The 17,839-nt window shown below is 37.0% G+C and overlaps 1 protein-coding gene across 1 annotated transcript in view; it reads left to right on the plus strand.

Annotated features, from left to right (window-relative positions):
• The first annotated feature begins 363 nt into the window (after positions 1-363).
• Positions 364-17,839, plus strand: part of nfatc2a (nuclear factor of activated T cells 2a) — a 34,281-nt gene continuing 16,805 nt past the window's right edge. The window contains exons 1-6 of the mRNA XM_089124259.1: positions 364-792; positions 2,815-3,733; positions 4,754-4,922; positions 10,291-10,493; positions 10,600-10,772; positions 12,923-13,063. Of these exons, the coding sequence (XP_088980385.1) occupies positions 669-792; positions 2,815-3,733; positions 4,754-4,922; positions 10,291-10,493; positions 10,600-10,772; positions 12,923-13,063 (1,729 nt within the window). The 5' untranslated portion in view covers positions 364-668. The remainder of the gene's footprint in view (positions 793-2,814; positions 3,734-4,753; positions 4,923-10,290; positions 10,494-10,599; positions 10,773-12,922; positions 13,064-17,839) is intronic.

Here is a 17,839-nt window from a genome sequence, read left to right on the forward strand (position 1 = left end):
AGATAGACAGACAGACAGACAGACAGACAGACAGACAGACAGACAGACAGACAGACAGACAGACAGGTTCATGAATAAAAGGAGATTGAGTTTGTTAATAGTGACCACAAGTTACAATTCTAAAATTGGTCAACAATTACAAATAGGTGTTTTAATCATTGTGTAGTGATGAACACCCGGGGGCAGCAGTTCTTAGGGATGAAGCTGGGATTCATTTCACACCCGCCCAGATGAACTGTGATCAAGAGCGAGTTGCTTACGTTGTCGCAGTTATTATAACTAGACCTGTCAACAGGAGGCGCGTGTCAACCACTTTATCACCTCAGATTGACAGAGTATATTATGCCACCTATACAGTATATACTACAACAAACACACGGACAAACCTTCTCAAACTGTCACTCCATCACACACGAGCGACGCGACGCACTAAACGCGTTGCGTTGAGTCCATTCGGAACGCGTGCTGTTTCTGTCGCCGGTTGTGTAGCCTACATGGGGGTGTGAGTGAAGTTTAAGGCGGAAGTTGAACTTGCACTATTTCACGTCTGACTGTCGTTCGTTCTCATTCATGCGTTTGGGTGCTCGAATCCCCGCGTGCACGACAGCCGGCGTTCTCTCGACACGTTTCTGAAGTTGTTGTGGTGTAAATAAATCAGATTGAGACAGATGAACTCTTTTTACGGCGATAAGGCTGCGATAGGGCTGGCAGAGGAGCTCAGTCAGGTGAACTGTCAGGATGAGCTGGAGTTTGACTATCTTTTTGAGTATGGAACCAACACGGGACTTCAAGGTTTGTTTCACTGAACTTCTGTGTAAAATATGTGCTGGAGAATAGAATAAGCAGCATAATGATCCCTGGCTGTTTAAACTATTGCAAAAGAACATAGCCTAAGCATGAGCTACTGTTTGTTTGTATTTGTGAATTTGATTTAATAGCTAAATAATAGGCTATCTTAATAAAAGATACACGAGGACAGAAACGCTTCCTTGTGATGATTTAATACCTATTAGTTTTTATATATTATTCTAATTATTGTTAAATTTATTTATTAAATCTTTTTAAAATTATGTTGTGATATATATCTGAAACTAGTATTTAAATAACAAACCATCACTAGTGTCCACAATACTGCTGTCAGTGCATCACACCAGACATTTTAGACAGCAATTGCTTTTCTCCAAAAACACTTAAATTTTGGTTATGATGGAAATGACAGGAGTGCTCATCTCTTCAAGGACAACAGAAGGAAAGTTTGGAAATGTAATTAATTTCTTAGATCAACTTACATTATCTAAAGTAGTAGTCGGTGTCATCAATTTCTTAATGTTCTTTTTTATGAGTTAAATTGACAGCTAAAGCTAACTCGGTGTGAAGTTTTGATGTTGTGTGGGTTGGTAATGACATTTGAAACTGAACTTGCTAGCACAACATCACAATTCAGGGCATGACAACCAAAATTGGGCATGTGATAAAAAAGAGCATGCAAATTTTCTATAGAATGAATGACTACATTTCTCAAAATGTGTAGTATGCAACAAAGCACACAATGTAGAAAACTATATCTCACAAACAATATAATGCGATGAAATGGACCAGAACAAGCTTGCTAGTTGACTCGACTGCCAAAAGTGTAAAAATCAGGTTTGGAAGTAAAAATCCTATAAATCTTGTCCATAGAGGAATTGATTTTTAACAATATCGTATAAACCTTTAAAGATAGGCCTACTATGAGCTACAAAGTTTGTTAATTCATGGTATATGTTTCAGCCCACATTATTTCAACCTAAAGTAACCATGAAATCATGCACTGAGGGTGCCAAAAAAAAAAACATCGAAACATTGAGAAAATCGTCTATTTATGTTCATGATTGTGCTGCATTCACTCACCAAAATACATGTTTTACATATCTACAGTAGGACATTTACAAAATATCTTCATGGAACACAATATTTACTTAATATCCTAATGATTTTTGGTATAAAAGAAAAATAGATCATTTTGACCCATACTCGAGATTCATAGTTGGGACAAATAGATAATTTTGACCCAACTAGAGATTCTTGAGCTTTCTTCCAGGAACGAACAATGTCACAATATTCCTAATTTAAATAATTCCCGCCTAAAGCATACGTAAGTGGACTAGACCTGGTTGAGTTGCATTAGTAGTGTGTTTAATCTCACGGTTATGGTAAGGGGTGGGACATATCCCAAACATGCTCGAAGTGGTTGACCAATCACAACACACCTATCCAGCCGACCAATCAAAGAAGATTGTGCTTTTTGGAAAGAGGGGCTTCATATATTCTCCACCAATAAGCTGGTTTGTGGTGGGCTTTCGGGCGCAATATGGCTGCCGTCGAGTCATGCTGCACACTGGTGGTGGTTGAGGAGATTCCCCCTTTCCCCCTTTCATATGTGAAGCATATGAGGTCCCAGAAAAAGCGCTATATAAAAAAAAAAACAAATTATTATTATTCACAGAGACAGGAACTAAACAGGAGTGTGTTTCCTAAAGCCAACTATGGTCACATGGAAATTGCGATCATAGTTGGCCAACGATGCTTTTTAGGAAACGCACACCAGAGTGTTTCTGACAAACTGTGGGAAGAGAGGAACTGCAACAATGGCAAATATGTGAAAAAGCATGTGTTTTTGAATATCCAAGCATGAGAACCTATTCTAGCAGACTCCGAAAATAAAATCAAGACTTTGTAAAAGGGCATAATAGGTCCCCTTTCAATAGTAGACACAGACAGCAGTGTTTGAGTTTTTGGACACTCTTAACCACTTTCTTTCTTTTGCTGTTTTAGATGAGCAAAGCATCTCCTCCGACAAAGATCTCATCTCTCCTCCCAACCTGTCCTATCCTCTGGTGGAAGCCTCACAGTACGGCATCAAGCCCTGTGCGTCTTCCTACGCAGAGGTCAACACTGACGGTCTCTCTGGCTACGAGCAACTGGAGGCAAAGAACTACCAGGAGTACGCCAGACCCAACCAGGCGCTGAGCCCCCGAATTGAGATCACTCCCTCCCGCGAGCACTATAACCATGGTCGAGACTCCCTCCAGAACCATCTTGTGAACCCCAGTCCCGGGCTCACCGTTCCCGGTCACGATCCTCTGGCCTACCGGGAGCCGCAGTGCCTGAGTCCCGCCAGCAGCAACTCATCCACCTCCTGGCACTCGGAAAACCTCTCGCCCTGGGCCTCGCCCTGCGTTTCGCCCAGCAACAGCCAGGCGACTGGAGATCTCTGCCCACGACTTCAGGGCGTCCACACGGGCTCCCCTCGAACCAGTCCGGGCACTTCCCCGAAAACCGGCCTGGCCGAGGACGGCTGTGTCGGGCCGCGCTCTCCTTCCCCCCGGCCCGGCTCGCGTTCCACCTCCCCTCTATGCAAACGCACCTACGAGATGTACAGGAACCCCAACCTGGTGCCGGCGGCCCGATCACGCAGCCCGTCGCCCCACAGTGGCCATGACGAGCATCCCGGCGGCCATTACGGCTCAAATAACCTCTCAGGGTCCATGAATGGGTTCGGCGTTGGCCAGGCTACTTCCATTCCAACCAAGATCGTGAAGACTAACCAGCAGGCCTACCCGCTCTACCCAGACAACCACACTGAGAGTTACCTGGTGTCATGTGACCAGGATATGAAGACCAAACCTGGCCCTGAATCTTTCTTCGTAATCCCTCAAATCTGGCCCAAACAGCTGGTGCCTGGCATATGCAGGTAAAAATTGCTATCATTTTCTTTCAATGCAGGATTTGCTTGTAGAGTGACACAACTTTGATAGGAATTTAATAATTCAAGTTATTTACCTTTTGTCTCCACTACAGATTTTTAATGTATTCTTAAAGGGTTAGTTCACCCAAAAATGAAGTAATTAATTACTCATCCCCATGCCGTACCAAACCCCGTAAGACCTTCGTTCATCTTCGGAACTCAAATGAAGATATTTTTTATTAGATTTGAGAGCTGGAGAGCCTGAGGGATCGAAACTTTACAATGAAGAAAATGTTGAAATATTCCATGTGACTACAGTGGCTCAACTATAAGTTTATCAAGTGACGAGAATACTTTTTGTGCGAAAAAACAAACAAAAATAACGACTTTATTCGACTATTTCGAGACGAGAGTTCATGGTTAATTTTGATTTTTTTTTTTTTTAAATTGTATACTACTGAGTCTCTTATGCTCACCAAAACTGTATTAATTTGATTAAAAACAGTAATATTATTACTATTTAAAATAACTATTTTCTATTTAAATATATTATAGAATGTAATTTATTCCTCTGAATTTTCAGCATCATTACTTGTATACAGTAATTACTATATACAATATTCAAATATGATGATTTGCTGCTCAAGAAACATTTCTTATTATTATAATCACTGTTGAAAACAGTTGTGCTGCTTCATATCTTTTTTTAGCTTTCTTTGAAAGTCGAGAAGAACAATTGATTTGAGATGGAAATCTTCTGTAACAGTATAAATGTCTTTACTGCCAATTTTAATTAAAAGATTTAAAAAAAAAAAAAGGAAATCTTGCTGACCCCAAACTTGATTGGAACTTAATACCAAGTACAAAAACATATTAGTTGTGTGTAGTTTGATCTGTTATCAGTCACACACTCTTATGACATATAAAATCTGTAAAACCCTCATGCACCTGCTGCTCTAGTCATGCAAAAAAATCGGATATGTGAAGCAAATGAGCCTGACGACTATCATCTTTCATCTCTCCCAGCATCCCCGTGGCTTCCCTGCCCCCCCTGGAGTGGCCCCTACCGAGCCGCAGCGATCAGTACGAGCTCCACGTGGAGGTGCAGCCCAAACCCCACCACAGAGCCCACTACGAGACCGAGGGCAGCCGAGGGGCGGTCAAAGCTCCTACTGGAGGTCACCCTGTGGTCCAGGTGGGTGTTCGGTCTGTCTTCTAGACGTGCGTGTCATGGTATTTCCGTGTCATTATGCAGCGTGAGGTGATTTTGCCCCAGGGTCAAGCCTATGAAAATGGCCCTCTGCTCTTCTGTGTGTTGTCCGATCGTTTATCCTCCCTCACACAAATGAATGCACTCTTTCATTACTTGTGCATGCTATACGATGAGCTTACAGTCGTGCTTACAGATAAATCTCGATCCTAGTTATTTAAACGTCAGCTCGTGACTCGTTCAGGACTGTTTATGCCACATAAATTAATAAAATCTCAAATAATGTGGATTTTTTAAGCCATGAGTATGGACTAGAAAATCATTAGAGACTTGGTGATTCAGTTAATAACTACCTAGCAAGCACCCAGAACAATAATTTATCTTATAAAAAAAAAATAATTAAAAAAATGTATTTTAGTTTATTAATAGAATTTCATTTTTTATTTGCATTACTTTTACATTTTTATTTTAGTAATTGTAAATCGATTTATTTTATCATATATATATATATGTTACTTTTTATTTATTACTTGTGTATTCGGTTAAAAACTACCTTGCAAGCACCCAGAACAATAATTTGTTATATATATATATTTAATTATTATTATATATTTATTTTTGTATTTTATTTTATTGTATGTTTTTTTGCATTTATTTATTTATTTTTTTTACAATTTTTTTCTTTATTAATATAATTTAATTTCTTTTATTTGCATTACTTTTACATTTTTACATACACTTTTACATTTGTTATTGTAAATCAATTTATTTTATCACACACACACACACACACACACACACACACACACATATATATATATATATATATATATATTTTTTTTTTTTGATTTATTGTAATTACATTTTTGTTATTATTCATGGTTTTTTGGTTTTAGTTTTTTACCATAGAGTCTTTAGGGTTTTAGAGCAGAAGGTATTGCAATTTATTTTTATTTACTGCTTTTTGATTTGCTTTCATGTTGCTTCAAACTCTTCAGGAAGTTGTGTTTGTCCAGAGGTTTCACAGACGCAGTAATGGCAGCTGTATCCTGAAGACACATGATATATCTCCGTTTGTTTACCACTTAAAGTTTGACGTTGCTCTGGTAACAGTTTATTTGAAAGCCCTCTTGTTGCTTTTTGCTCTCTCAGTGTAAACCATCTTTAATGGTCTTGTTAGCGGAGCGGCCAGCATCCTTCCGATGTCAGCGCTCTGGTAAAGATTGCAGACTGCCTTGGCAAAGCCAAAATGTTTAATGCTTTCCATTCCCTGGCGCTTGCTGTGGTCAGTGCAGCCCATCGCTGGCCAATCACGTGGCGGGGAGTTACTCAGGACTGCTCCTTGCTCTACTTTACTTTTCCGACCTCACGACTGACTCACCGCTCGCCAGTTGCCATGGCAACCAGGTTCTCAGATGGCCCATGGAAACGGCTGTGTTTACCCGCTTCATGAGGCCCAGACTCACTCACCTGTGTCTTAAAGAGACACTTTTAGACGTTTCATGCAGAATGACGGTGTTTATAGAATTCAGCTGTCTTAATCAATTAAACAACATATTATTACTAAAAAGGTTTTCTAAATTATTAATATTTGTTACTTATGAATAAATTGTTATTGCTAAAACTATTAATATGATCAATAAAATTAAAAATGAAATAAACAAATATTTTAGAATTTAGTTTATTTGTTTTTATGAATGTTTTATTTATTTATGTGTTTTATTTATTTGTTTGTTTTATTTATTTTAGTTATTTTTAGTTATGGTTATTTTTTATTTATGTTTTGTTTATGTAAAATCATATTTTATTTATTTTAGTTTTACTTTATTTTATTATTTATTTAATGCTAGCTTTGTCTATTTGTTTATTGGTTGATTGTTTTATTTATTTTGTATGTGTTTTTATTTATTTGGTTTATTTATATATTTATGTGTTTATTTTGCGATAAAATATGACTCAGATATGTTTCGTAGTACAATGTTGTGATATTCAGTCTTAGAAAAAATATGTTACATTTATTTGGATGGCATATTTTAAATAATTTTGATGTTAAATCCACTATTGTTTCATATAGAGCCTATACAGATTTAATGCAATTACATCAGAAATAACTGTAACTAAAATTGCAGAAAAATTAAGAGTAATCCCTTACTTTACTTTTTAAAGGGACAAGTAATTAAATTACAGTAATTACTTATTAATGCATTCCACCAAACACTGAAAATGACTGAAAAGCAGGAGACTAATGCAAACGTGTAAGTTTGCCCTCCATTTATTCTCATCGCTGCCTAGAAGAAATAGAGATATTAAAGACAAATAATTGATGATTTGTCTTTCTCAGATGTTGCTTTTAATCTGGGCTTATCATATTCTCTTATTAAGAGGCAATTAGAGATCTACTGTTACTAAACTGTCTGCAATGCTCCAAACACACACATTTCATCCCCTTATCAGATGCACCATTGTTTTTAGCCCACCCTTGTCCGTCAAACATGCATTTGTAATGTTGACACATGCCCTTCTCACGATGCTTTTGATATCCAGAGTAAATTTAGCTGCATCTTCATGCTCTGTGGTTTCTGCACACTTCCTTCCGATGTAGACACGTTTTTTTGAGAGTGCACATCAAATGTGTTACCTGCTTTTTTGTGTCATCTGCTTTCAGTATTCACATGACTATGCTTGTGCAATCTTGTCATGGTGATTTAAATATTTTCCGAAAATTGCAAAATGAGACCGTAGTAATTTTCTCTACATTCAGTCACTTGCAAAGGAAGTGCTGAAGTCTATTTTTTGATATTGCCTTTTAATTTATCATACAATTGGTCATGTGTGTTTTTGACATAAACTCAGTTGGTTAGTTATTTAACAAAAGTGAGACATTCGATATGGCATGCTTACTGTCTATTTAAGCTGGAAATATATCAACACAGAAAACCGAGGTTGGGATTTTCTAAGATATGACCTGCTATTTACAAGCGTTGCAGGTTCAATATCAAGTATAAGTGATCATCATTGCTTTGTCATCAAAGTGCCCTTGAGCAATGCATTTATCTTTAATTGCAGGGTTTGTCCCTACAATTAGTTAACCTCAAGTTGTTTCAATAGAAAAGGTAAGCTTGATAAATTATCAAGTAGCTTTTTCGCCTTCAAATTAAATCAGACCTGGTATTTTCCTGCACAAAGCCCTTTATTTAAAAAGCTCCTTAAATACGTCTTTGTGAAATGCATGTAGTTAAGGTAGCTAGAGAAACCCTGTTTTGTTGTGCACGTTATCTAACTCATCTACGACAAAATGACAAGGCCAGAGTTGTTTTTCTCATTGGACATGCCATGTTTTGCATATGAAAATGTGACCCATTTGCCTCTGTGTCGAACAGGATTTGAAAGCCCTTCTGAATTATTAACCTTCAGTGCAGGAATTCAGACACAAACTAAGATGCATCTGTGCAATTTCTCAATCATCTGCATATGCATAAACCATTTTGGCACTCAGCCACTGTGGACATCCCTGAGGGTTTAATACTGTGTGGATTCCAGAATGCCATACCAGTCTCACTCAGTTTTTGATTTGAATTGAAGAATTTATCCTCCACAATCAATCAAGGACCCAGGCCACAGACGTTGCCACAGCTAGAGCTTGCGATTGACTCACGGGTTTCCTGTAGAGTTTGAAGGAGATGAATCGGTGGAGGGAAGACATTTGCAGACTGCACACACCCTTCTGGCTTGTGTTCAAGGTTTCCGGAGATGCTAATGTTTCCCGCAGGTCTGTGCTTCCCAACCAGGAGAGCAGACCTTCGCTAAAATAGTTGCTCCGGCCGCACTGTTATATATATATATAAATATATATATATGCTATAAATAATATTTGTCTCTGCATAAATATGTTTTACCAGCCATAGGCAGTAATGACACCAACATTTTAGATCGCAGTACAAATTCACAATTTTCTATTGCCAAATTCGATCCTACAGCTAAAACTGATTGCCTAACTAATATAAATGTAAAATAAATAATATTAAGACAAGCAAACAGTTAGTAGTACAATAAAAAGCATATGATTAAATTATAAGCGGAAGTACAAATAAATGCACTATAACAAAGATAAAGTGAAATAAAGCAAATGCAAAGTAACACTGCATAGTCTTCATTGTATAAATTAAACATCCTGATTCATCAATCCTTATCAAAGTTACAAAAGTGATTCAATCAAAAGCAGTGAGGGATTTTTTTTTTCTCTTTGTCCTTTGTTGTTTGATTAACATTAAAAACAGACACCAGCAGGAATATTAGGCTACTGTCACTTTAAGACCTGATACACAGATCTGATGTACTGATTTCTCAACTATTTTCTATTTTTAACTGTTTACGTTCATTTAAGACATAACTGACTATGTTTACTAGTATACTCGCTATTTTAATTAACAATAAAAATTGATAGCAGCAGGAATATTAGGCTACTGTCACTTTAAGACCTGATACACAGATCTGATATACTGATTTCTCAACTATTTTCTATTTTTAACTGTTTATGTTCATTTAAGACATAACCGACTATGTTTACTAGTATACTCGCTATTTTAATTAACAATAAAAATTGATAGCAGCAGGAATATTAGGCTACTGTCACTTTAAGACCTGATACACAGATCTGATATACTGATTTCTCAACTATTTTCTATTTTTAACTGTTTATGTTCATTTAAGACATAACCGACTATGTTTACTAGTGTACTCGCTATTTTAATTAACAATAAAAATTGATAGCAGCAGGAATATTAGGCTACTGTCACTTTAAGACCTGACACACAGATCTGATATACTGATACTGATACACATGCATGTATTTTCTCAACTGTTTACGTTCACTTAAGACATAACCGACTATGTTTACTCACTATTTTTTACTATTTTGTGTGAATTTGTCCGCTCAAGTGCAAGAAAACGTGAAAAGGAGCTTAGTTTATTATTTGCAATTTAGTAACTTAGTAATTTAGTAAATGAGCTCCCTTTGGCATCATCTTGAATATTGTCGAGGCTTAAACTCTGGTGACGATGCGGCGCTGGCCCGTCAACTGTCCCGATACTACATTGTACCATGATTTACCATGTTATAGGATGATTTATCATGATTTGCCATGTTCCAATATGATTAATTAGTTTCCAATGTGATTCACTATAGTTTACCATGATTTACCATCTACTAATATGAGAATAATAATATATTAAAATGATTTCTGAAGGATCACTGAAGACTGGAGTAAATAATGCTGAAAATGTTATAGAATAAATGCCATTTTAAAATACGTTCAAATAGAAAATGTGACTTTTTGCACTCTTCTGTGTGCAGTTACGTGGATACAGGGGCAAGGAGCCGCTTGGTTTGCAGATCTTTATTGGCACGGCAGACGAGCGAATCCTGAAGCCTCACGCTTTCTATCAGGTCCATCGCATCACCGGCAAAACCGTCACCACCACCAGCTACGAGAAGATCATCAACGGCACCAAAGTCTTGGAAATTCCTCTTGAGCCAAAGAATAATATGAAAGCAATGTGAGCAGGCTTAATGGATGATGGTTCTTTCAGATAAATACGTTTAGCATGATGGTTTCCACTTAAATGTGCAGAATTTAAATATGTGCTTTTTAATGCTTCTCAGAATTGATTGTGCCGGGATTCTCAAGCTGCGGAATGCAGACATCGAGCTGCGGAAAGGCGAGACGGACATCGGCCGCAAAAACACGCGTGTTCGACTGGTATTTCGTATTCATATTCCCCAGCAAGGAGGTCAACCTTTGTCTCTGCAAGTTGCTTCGCATCCCATTGAATGCTGTGAGTAATTCTATTATGCCCTTTTACAAAGAAGAGGTTCTGCTAGAGTAGGTTTCCATGCTTGAATCTTAAAGGGTTAGTTCACCCAAAAATGTAAATTATGTCATTAAAGGATTAGTTCACTTTTCAAAAAACTTTTGCTGATAATTTACTCACCCCCATGTCATCCAAGATGTCCATGTCTTTCTTTCTTCAGTCGAAAAGAAATTAAGGTTTTTGATGGAAACATTCCAGGATTTTTCTCCATATAATGGACTTCAATGGGAACCAAACGGTTCAAGGTCCAAAAGACAGTTTCAGTGCAAACTGCAAACTGTTCAAAGGGCTTTAAACGATTCCAGACGACGAATAAGGGTCTTGTCAAGCGAAACGATCGCTCATTTAATAAATAAATAACAAAGTTTAAGTTTTATAAGCTCGAATGCTCGCCTTGCTCTGTTCTGTGTGACTCTCCTGTTCGAACTCGTTCATCAAAATTCGTTCGTTTCGTTCATTGAATGAAACAAATGACTTGGAAAAAGATTTGTTCATTTTGATGAACTACAACTTTGTTATTTATTTATTATAACAAGACCCTTATCCGTTTAAAGCCCTTTGAACAGTTTGCAGTTTGCACTGAAACCGTCTTTTGGACCTTGAAGCGTTTGGTTCCCATTGAAGTCCATTATATGGAGAAAATCCTGGAATGTTTTCATCAAAAACCTTAATTTCTTTTCGACTGAAGAAAGAAAGACATGGACATCTTGGATGACATGGGGGTGAGTAAATTATCAGCAATACATTTTCTGGCTTTTCTCAGTCTACAAAGCTCCAAATTCAAAAATAATTTCACGTTTCTTCTACATAAATTACCCAGTTTAAATATACACATTCATGGGCCTTATTTACTTTCTACTTTATTTTTCTTGATGGCTTAAACCTGACGGGTTTGTAATATGGGTTTAGGTTGAAGTATATGTGAATATATGTCATGCTCTTATCAGATATCAGGTGGCTTTGTCTTACATGTCATTCTGTCGCTCTGCCTGGTTGCTCTGCTTCCTCCTCGGTTAGGTTTCGTTTGATGCAAAACCAAGTTGAACGGAGCAAAAGAGGAAAGAATTTAAAATGATCCTGATAAACTCCCCAACCCCCTTGTTCTGTATTAGGAAGTTAAATCTTTTCTGTCCGGCACTGAGATATCATTGCTCTATTTGTAAACGTACTGTATCTCACCCTGTTCTCAGGTAGCAAGCTGTATTATTTAAGAGGAGAGCGTACGCTTCATTAATTCAGATTGTGGTGCGCCACACGTCTGTCTAAAGGTCACTCGTATTTGTTTTAATCAAAGTTGCTGTTGCGGATATTATATCATAGATAAGTTTCATGAGCACATGTCCTTAATATTGTGACAACAAACTTCATCATCTTGTAAAACAGGATTTAATACTCATTCAGCCTAGAATATATAAAGAGGGCATTTAATGTGCTGGATCATACTGCCTTTTTGTTTGCATGGATTAATGTCGATTTGGGCAAAGCAAATTTAGCTAATTGTCCTAGTTAAAAGCCTCTTAATTCCAATGCAAATGAAAAATGCATGAGATTTTGATATCTTAATATGATATCTTCATAATCTGTTGATTGACTTGCATAGTAACATCATAGTTTATTATTATTATTTATTATGGCTTGTATAATTTAGTAAGCAATTTAAATGTAGTGCATCCCAAGCAAAAATCACAGCATTTTATATATATATATATATATATATAATAAAAAAATTTATGTATATGTTTATATATATATATATATATATATATATATATATATATATACATAGGCCTACATATATTTTTTTATATTTTTTTTTAAATAATTTTATTTAAAAAAAATATTAAATATATCCTTTTAAAATGAGGTTTATTGCCTTTTTGGGAAACATCTTATCTGTCATTTAGCTGACAGTTTTTCATCCAAAGTGTCTTGTTGATTGCAATATCTATATTTTGTGGACCAAGCTGGGGTTAAGTGATGTTTGAGGGGACAGTTGTAACGGGTCTCAGTAACTCTTCAGTTCATGGGCCACTCTTACTAGGCTTCAAACCTGTTACATTAAATTCAGTCCAAACATCTTAAGTTCTGTGTTTTCTGCCTGTTTGACTCTATAGCCCAGAGGTCTGCCCACGAGCTGCCCATGGTAGAGAAGCAGGACATGGATGGTTGTTCGGTTCTTGGAGGCCAGCAGATGATTCTCACCGGCCAGAACTTTAGCGCAGATTCAAAGGTGATCTTCATGGAGAAGACTCATGGTAAGTGCTAAAATATTGATATTCTGCCTAGTTTATTGTACGTGTTTTACAGTACATTTTCTGTGCAGATTATGAGGTACAATCTAGGAAATTCCTTCCTTCCTTAAATTCCTTTCTGTGCTAACATATTATGTTTTGCAATGGGAAGTTAGAGCTGAACACACTGAATACTTGTTTGTTATTTTTATAGGCGGTGAAGAAACGAGGTCATTTTAACTATCTAATGGCTTACTTACTAAAGTATTACTGCTCGCATAGTATTTTTAAAATTTCTATGATATATACACTCACCTAAAGGATTATTAGGAACACCTGTTCAATTTCTTATTAATGAAATGATCTAATCAACCAATCACATGGCAGTTGCTTCAATGCATTTAAGGGTGTGGTCCTGGTCAAGACAATCTCCTGAACTCCAAACTGAATGTCAGAATGGGGAAGAAAGGGGATTTAAGCAATTTTGAGCGTGGCATGGTTGTTGGTGCCAGACGGGTCTGAGTATTTCACAATGTGCTCAGTATTTTCACGCACAACCATTTCTAGGGTTTAAAAAGAATGGTGTGAAAAGGGAAAAACATCCAGTATGCGGCAGTCCTGTGGGTGAAAATGCCTTGTTGATGCTAGAGGTCAGAGGAGAATGGGTCGACTGATTCAAGCTGATAGAAGAGCAACTTTGACTGAAATAACCACTCGTTACAACCGAGGTATGCAGCAAAGCATTTGTGAAGCCACAACACACACAACCTTGAGGCGGATGGGCTACAACAGCAGAAGACCCCACCGCGTACCACTCATCTCCACTACAAATAGGAAAAAGAGGCGACAATTTGCAAGAGCTCACCAAAATTGGACAGTTGAAGACTGGAAAAATGTTGCCTGGTCTGATGAGTCTGGATTTCTGTTGAGACATTCAGAATTTGGCGTAAACAGAATGAGAACATGGATCCATCATGCCTTGTTACCACTGTGCAGGCTGGTGGTGGTGGTGTAATGGTGTGGGGATGTTTTCTTGGCACACTTTAGGCCCCTTAGTGCCAATTGGGCATCGTTTAAATGCCAACTGAGCATTGTTTCTGGCCATGTCCATCCCTTTATGGCCACCATGTACCCGTCCTCTGATGGCTACTTCCAGCAGGATAATGTACCATGTCACAAAGCTTGAATCATTTCAAATTGGTTTTTTGAACATGACAATGAGTTGACTGAACTAAAATGGCCCCCACAGTCACCAGATCTCAACCCAATAGAGCATCTTTGGGATGTGGTGGAACGGGAGCTTCGTGCCCTGGATGTGCATCCCACAAATCTCCATCAACTGCAAGATGCTATCCTATCAATATGAGCCAACATTTCTAAAGAATGCTTTCAGCACCTTGTTGAATCAATGCGACGTAGAATTAAGGAGAAAGAGGGTCAAACACAGTATTAGTGTGGTGTTCCTAATAATCCTTTAGGTGAGGGTATATATATAATACTTGTCACAGGGGACACGAACAACAGGTGTATGCCAATTAAAAATGTTTTCTTTATTGCAAACCAAAAAAACAAAGGAAAATGAATGAGGTATGGAAATGTCACAATGTAAGGTGAATGTAAAGTGCAGGAATGAGTGAATAGCCGTGACAGAATACACTAGAATACACTGTAGATTACCTATAAAAGTCCGAAAGACAATGTTTTTGATATCAGGCCTCAACATTTTCTTTTCATTCTACCCACTTGTTGTTTTCACGTCTACTATCGCTTTGTCTCCTGTTTTTGTGCTTATTGTTTGTTGAATCACACTGAGAGGCAAACTACGGCGACAATTTACCATCAACAATTTGCATTATTATGGAGATAAGAGGAAAAGCTTCACTGTCTTTTCTTTGTTATTTTTTCAGTGTGCGGGTGGCGCTTTTGTTGAAGAGTGCCGCTTTTGTGTTCAAACATATGAGGTTGCTCTTTTGTCTGGCATATTTGATCACATATCATGTGTACCGGACAAAAAGTGTAACATGAAATGGCTGTTTTCTCATCCCATTTCCATATTCATGAGTCATTGTTTTATCTGAAATGAACATAATAAAGTAGTTGAACTAAACAGATGATCAAACTATGTAATTGCAGACACACTCAAACTCATCAATGAACTTTATGAGTGACAGTGGTCTGCAAAAGACCATTAGGGTTTCATTTGAATTGTGACCTTTTCTAATCTGTTTCACTCACATTTGCATGCCGTTTTAGATTTCGGATCTGAATACAGTGTCAGCTTTATGTACAAACAGTACAGCAGCTCATCTACGTAGATTCTCACCAGGTTTCGATTTCACTGTCATTATCAGATTGATTCACCCGTCTTTCTCTGTTTTCATTATTATTTTTACTTAACATATACATTAAAGTAGGCTACACATGAATTAAAAATGTTTTTCTTTTGGCTTTTAATTCATGTCTTTAAGTTTTGAGGCCATCAATATGCTAGTGTACTCCTAAAAGTTGACAAAACAAGCTTTTAGCAGATATAAGATATATATTTAAATATATAAAAATAAGTAACAGTAACGATTAGGGATAGGATTTTTTTTTTTTGGGCCGATATCGATTTTAACAATCACCGTCCGATTTGAACATTTGTCATATGCTCTCTTATTTATTAATAAATTAGTGTGTTTAGTTCATGTTTTAAATGAGCACATTTCAAAAACGCATGCATTAAGGTACACTAGCTAATTTATTTCTGCATCGTAAAATAATTTCTATTGACCTTGTATTGGATCCATTTAACATTCAACAGGCCAACATAAATACAATAAAACAAAGATGCACACGAAATAAACAGTGCTTTTCAGGTAGACCGAACAGTAGTTTTTAGGTACAGAAATAAGATAATCAAATATATAAAATATATTCTTCATTGTATAAATTAAATATACATTAATCCTTATTGAAGTTAGTAAAGTTATTTATTCAAGAGTTGTGAATAATTTCAGAAGTAATATTAGGCTACTGTCACTTTAAGAAGAGCTGCACGGATCCAATATACTGTTGCACAAGCGTTTTATTTCTCAACTGTTTATGTTCATTTAAGACATATTGTAACAGACTATGTTTACAAGGATACTCGTCAATGCGGGCATTTTGATATCATTTTGTGTGAATTACAAGAAGTTGAATGAGAACTCGAAAGTCTTGCGCTTGAATATTTAAATTCGCAAGGCTTAAAAACGCATGCAGTGACAGTCGCGTCAATTGTCACGCTGTCAGTCTTAGTTGTGTGTTTCGCACTACTTCCCCCCATTTTTTACAGTGTTTCCTCATTGAATATCCTGTTGCGTTGGGAAATGCATCACATTATGAAAGTAAGATGGATTGCAGAAACCGTTCTTTATTGATTTTAATCAGATCTTGAAGAGTGAAATGTCTGTAAAGTCATCAGACTTACAAGAAGTGCGTTTAGTGAATCAAATGGGTCTTTAGAGGTTGCTGTGGTGTTGGTGGCAGAGCCTTTTGCCTGCAGGTGTCATTGTTATGGCACTCCCACACACTGTGCTCTTTCATGCATGCTAAGCGGCAGATGGATTGTGCGTGTGTGTGTGTGTGTGTGTGCTTTGACTACTTGCTCTTATTGATTGCTGCTTTTTGCCTCGGACAGGTGGCACTCGGCAGTTTTGCTTGCAAATAAAATCCAGTCACAGCTGTGTGATTATAAAGTGCCCCTCCAACCTTCAAAATTCCCGTTGCTGCTTATTATTATTATTATTATTATTATTATTTTCACCCATTGTGTTCTCTACTGCTGTTTACATTGTTTTATTGATGTACGCAATGTGTCATCTAGGTTTTGGTAAAATGCAAAGTTCTGTTTATTGATCTATTGGTTGAGGCTAATGTGTTTAGTCTATCAGAAAAGAGCCGTGACTCATCAAGTCGATCCTTTTTAGTCTTTTTTTGTTGAAAATTCAGTGTTTCTTTCTGTCTAACTCCCTGTATCTCACTTTATAACACATTGTGTGCTCTCAAGAAATGTTTTTAAACACTTAAAGGTTATATGTAATTGTTTTAATGTTAAAATCATACAGGATTTAACTGATATGAGTGCGAGTAATTTATCACATATCATTTTCAGTATCCACCCTCTGTTTATATTTTAATCTTTAATCAGAGGAGTGTTCAGTAAAACCCATTGGCAGTGTTCAAAATAGCATATTATCTTACTATTTTCTTACATTATATAACACTTAAAGGAGAACTTTGGTGCAAAATGAACCTTTGGTCTAATAACACATTGGTACCTAGTCAACTGTTCTCTGAGATTTGTTTTGATGATAATCGTTCATGGTTCGATTGGTCGAGACTGTTTTCAAAAGATGGCCTGTCTTTATAAAGTATCTTCTTATTAAACGGTCTGTTCACTTACAAAGTTCTCAATGCTTCGGTTTGCATGTAGGGACTCTCATTGTGTTACTGTGTTAGTGTTGGGCTATTTTGAGCCTTGTTAGTGGTATTAACTAGCGATTTCTCTTTACTTATTATATGCCCCCATATACTTCACTCTTAGAAGGAAAGGTTCTATATAGAATCTTAAAAGGTTCTATCAGCGCTACCTATTTGGAACTCCAAAATGGTTCTATATAGAACCATTGTTTTGTTAAAAGGTTCTATACACTCTTTAAAAAAGGGTTCCTCTGGGTTCTATATAGAACCCTGGGGTTCCATACTTGGCCAATAGAACCTTGGTTCTATATAGAACCATTTTGGAGTTCCATATATGAAGCAGGGGATGAAACCATT

The sequence above is a fragment of the Pimephales promelas genome, chromosome 20, assembly GCF_988280905.1.
Source record: "Pimephales promelas chromosome 20, fPimPro1.hap1.1, whole genome shotgun sequence".
In the NCBI taxonomy this organism is placed as follows: domain Eukaryota; kingdom Metazoa; phylum Chordata; class Actinopteri; order Cypriniformes; family Leuciscidae; genus Pimephales; species Pimephales promelas.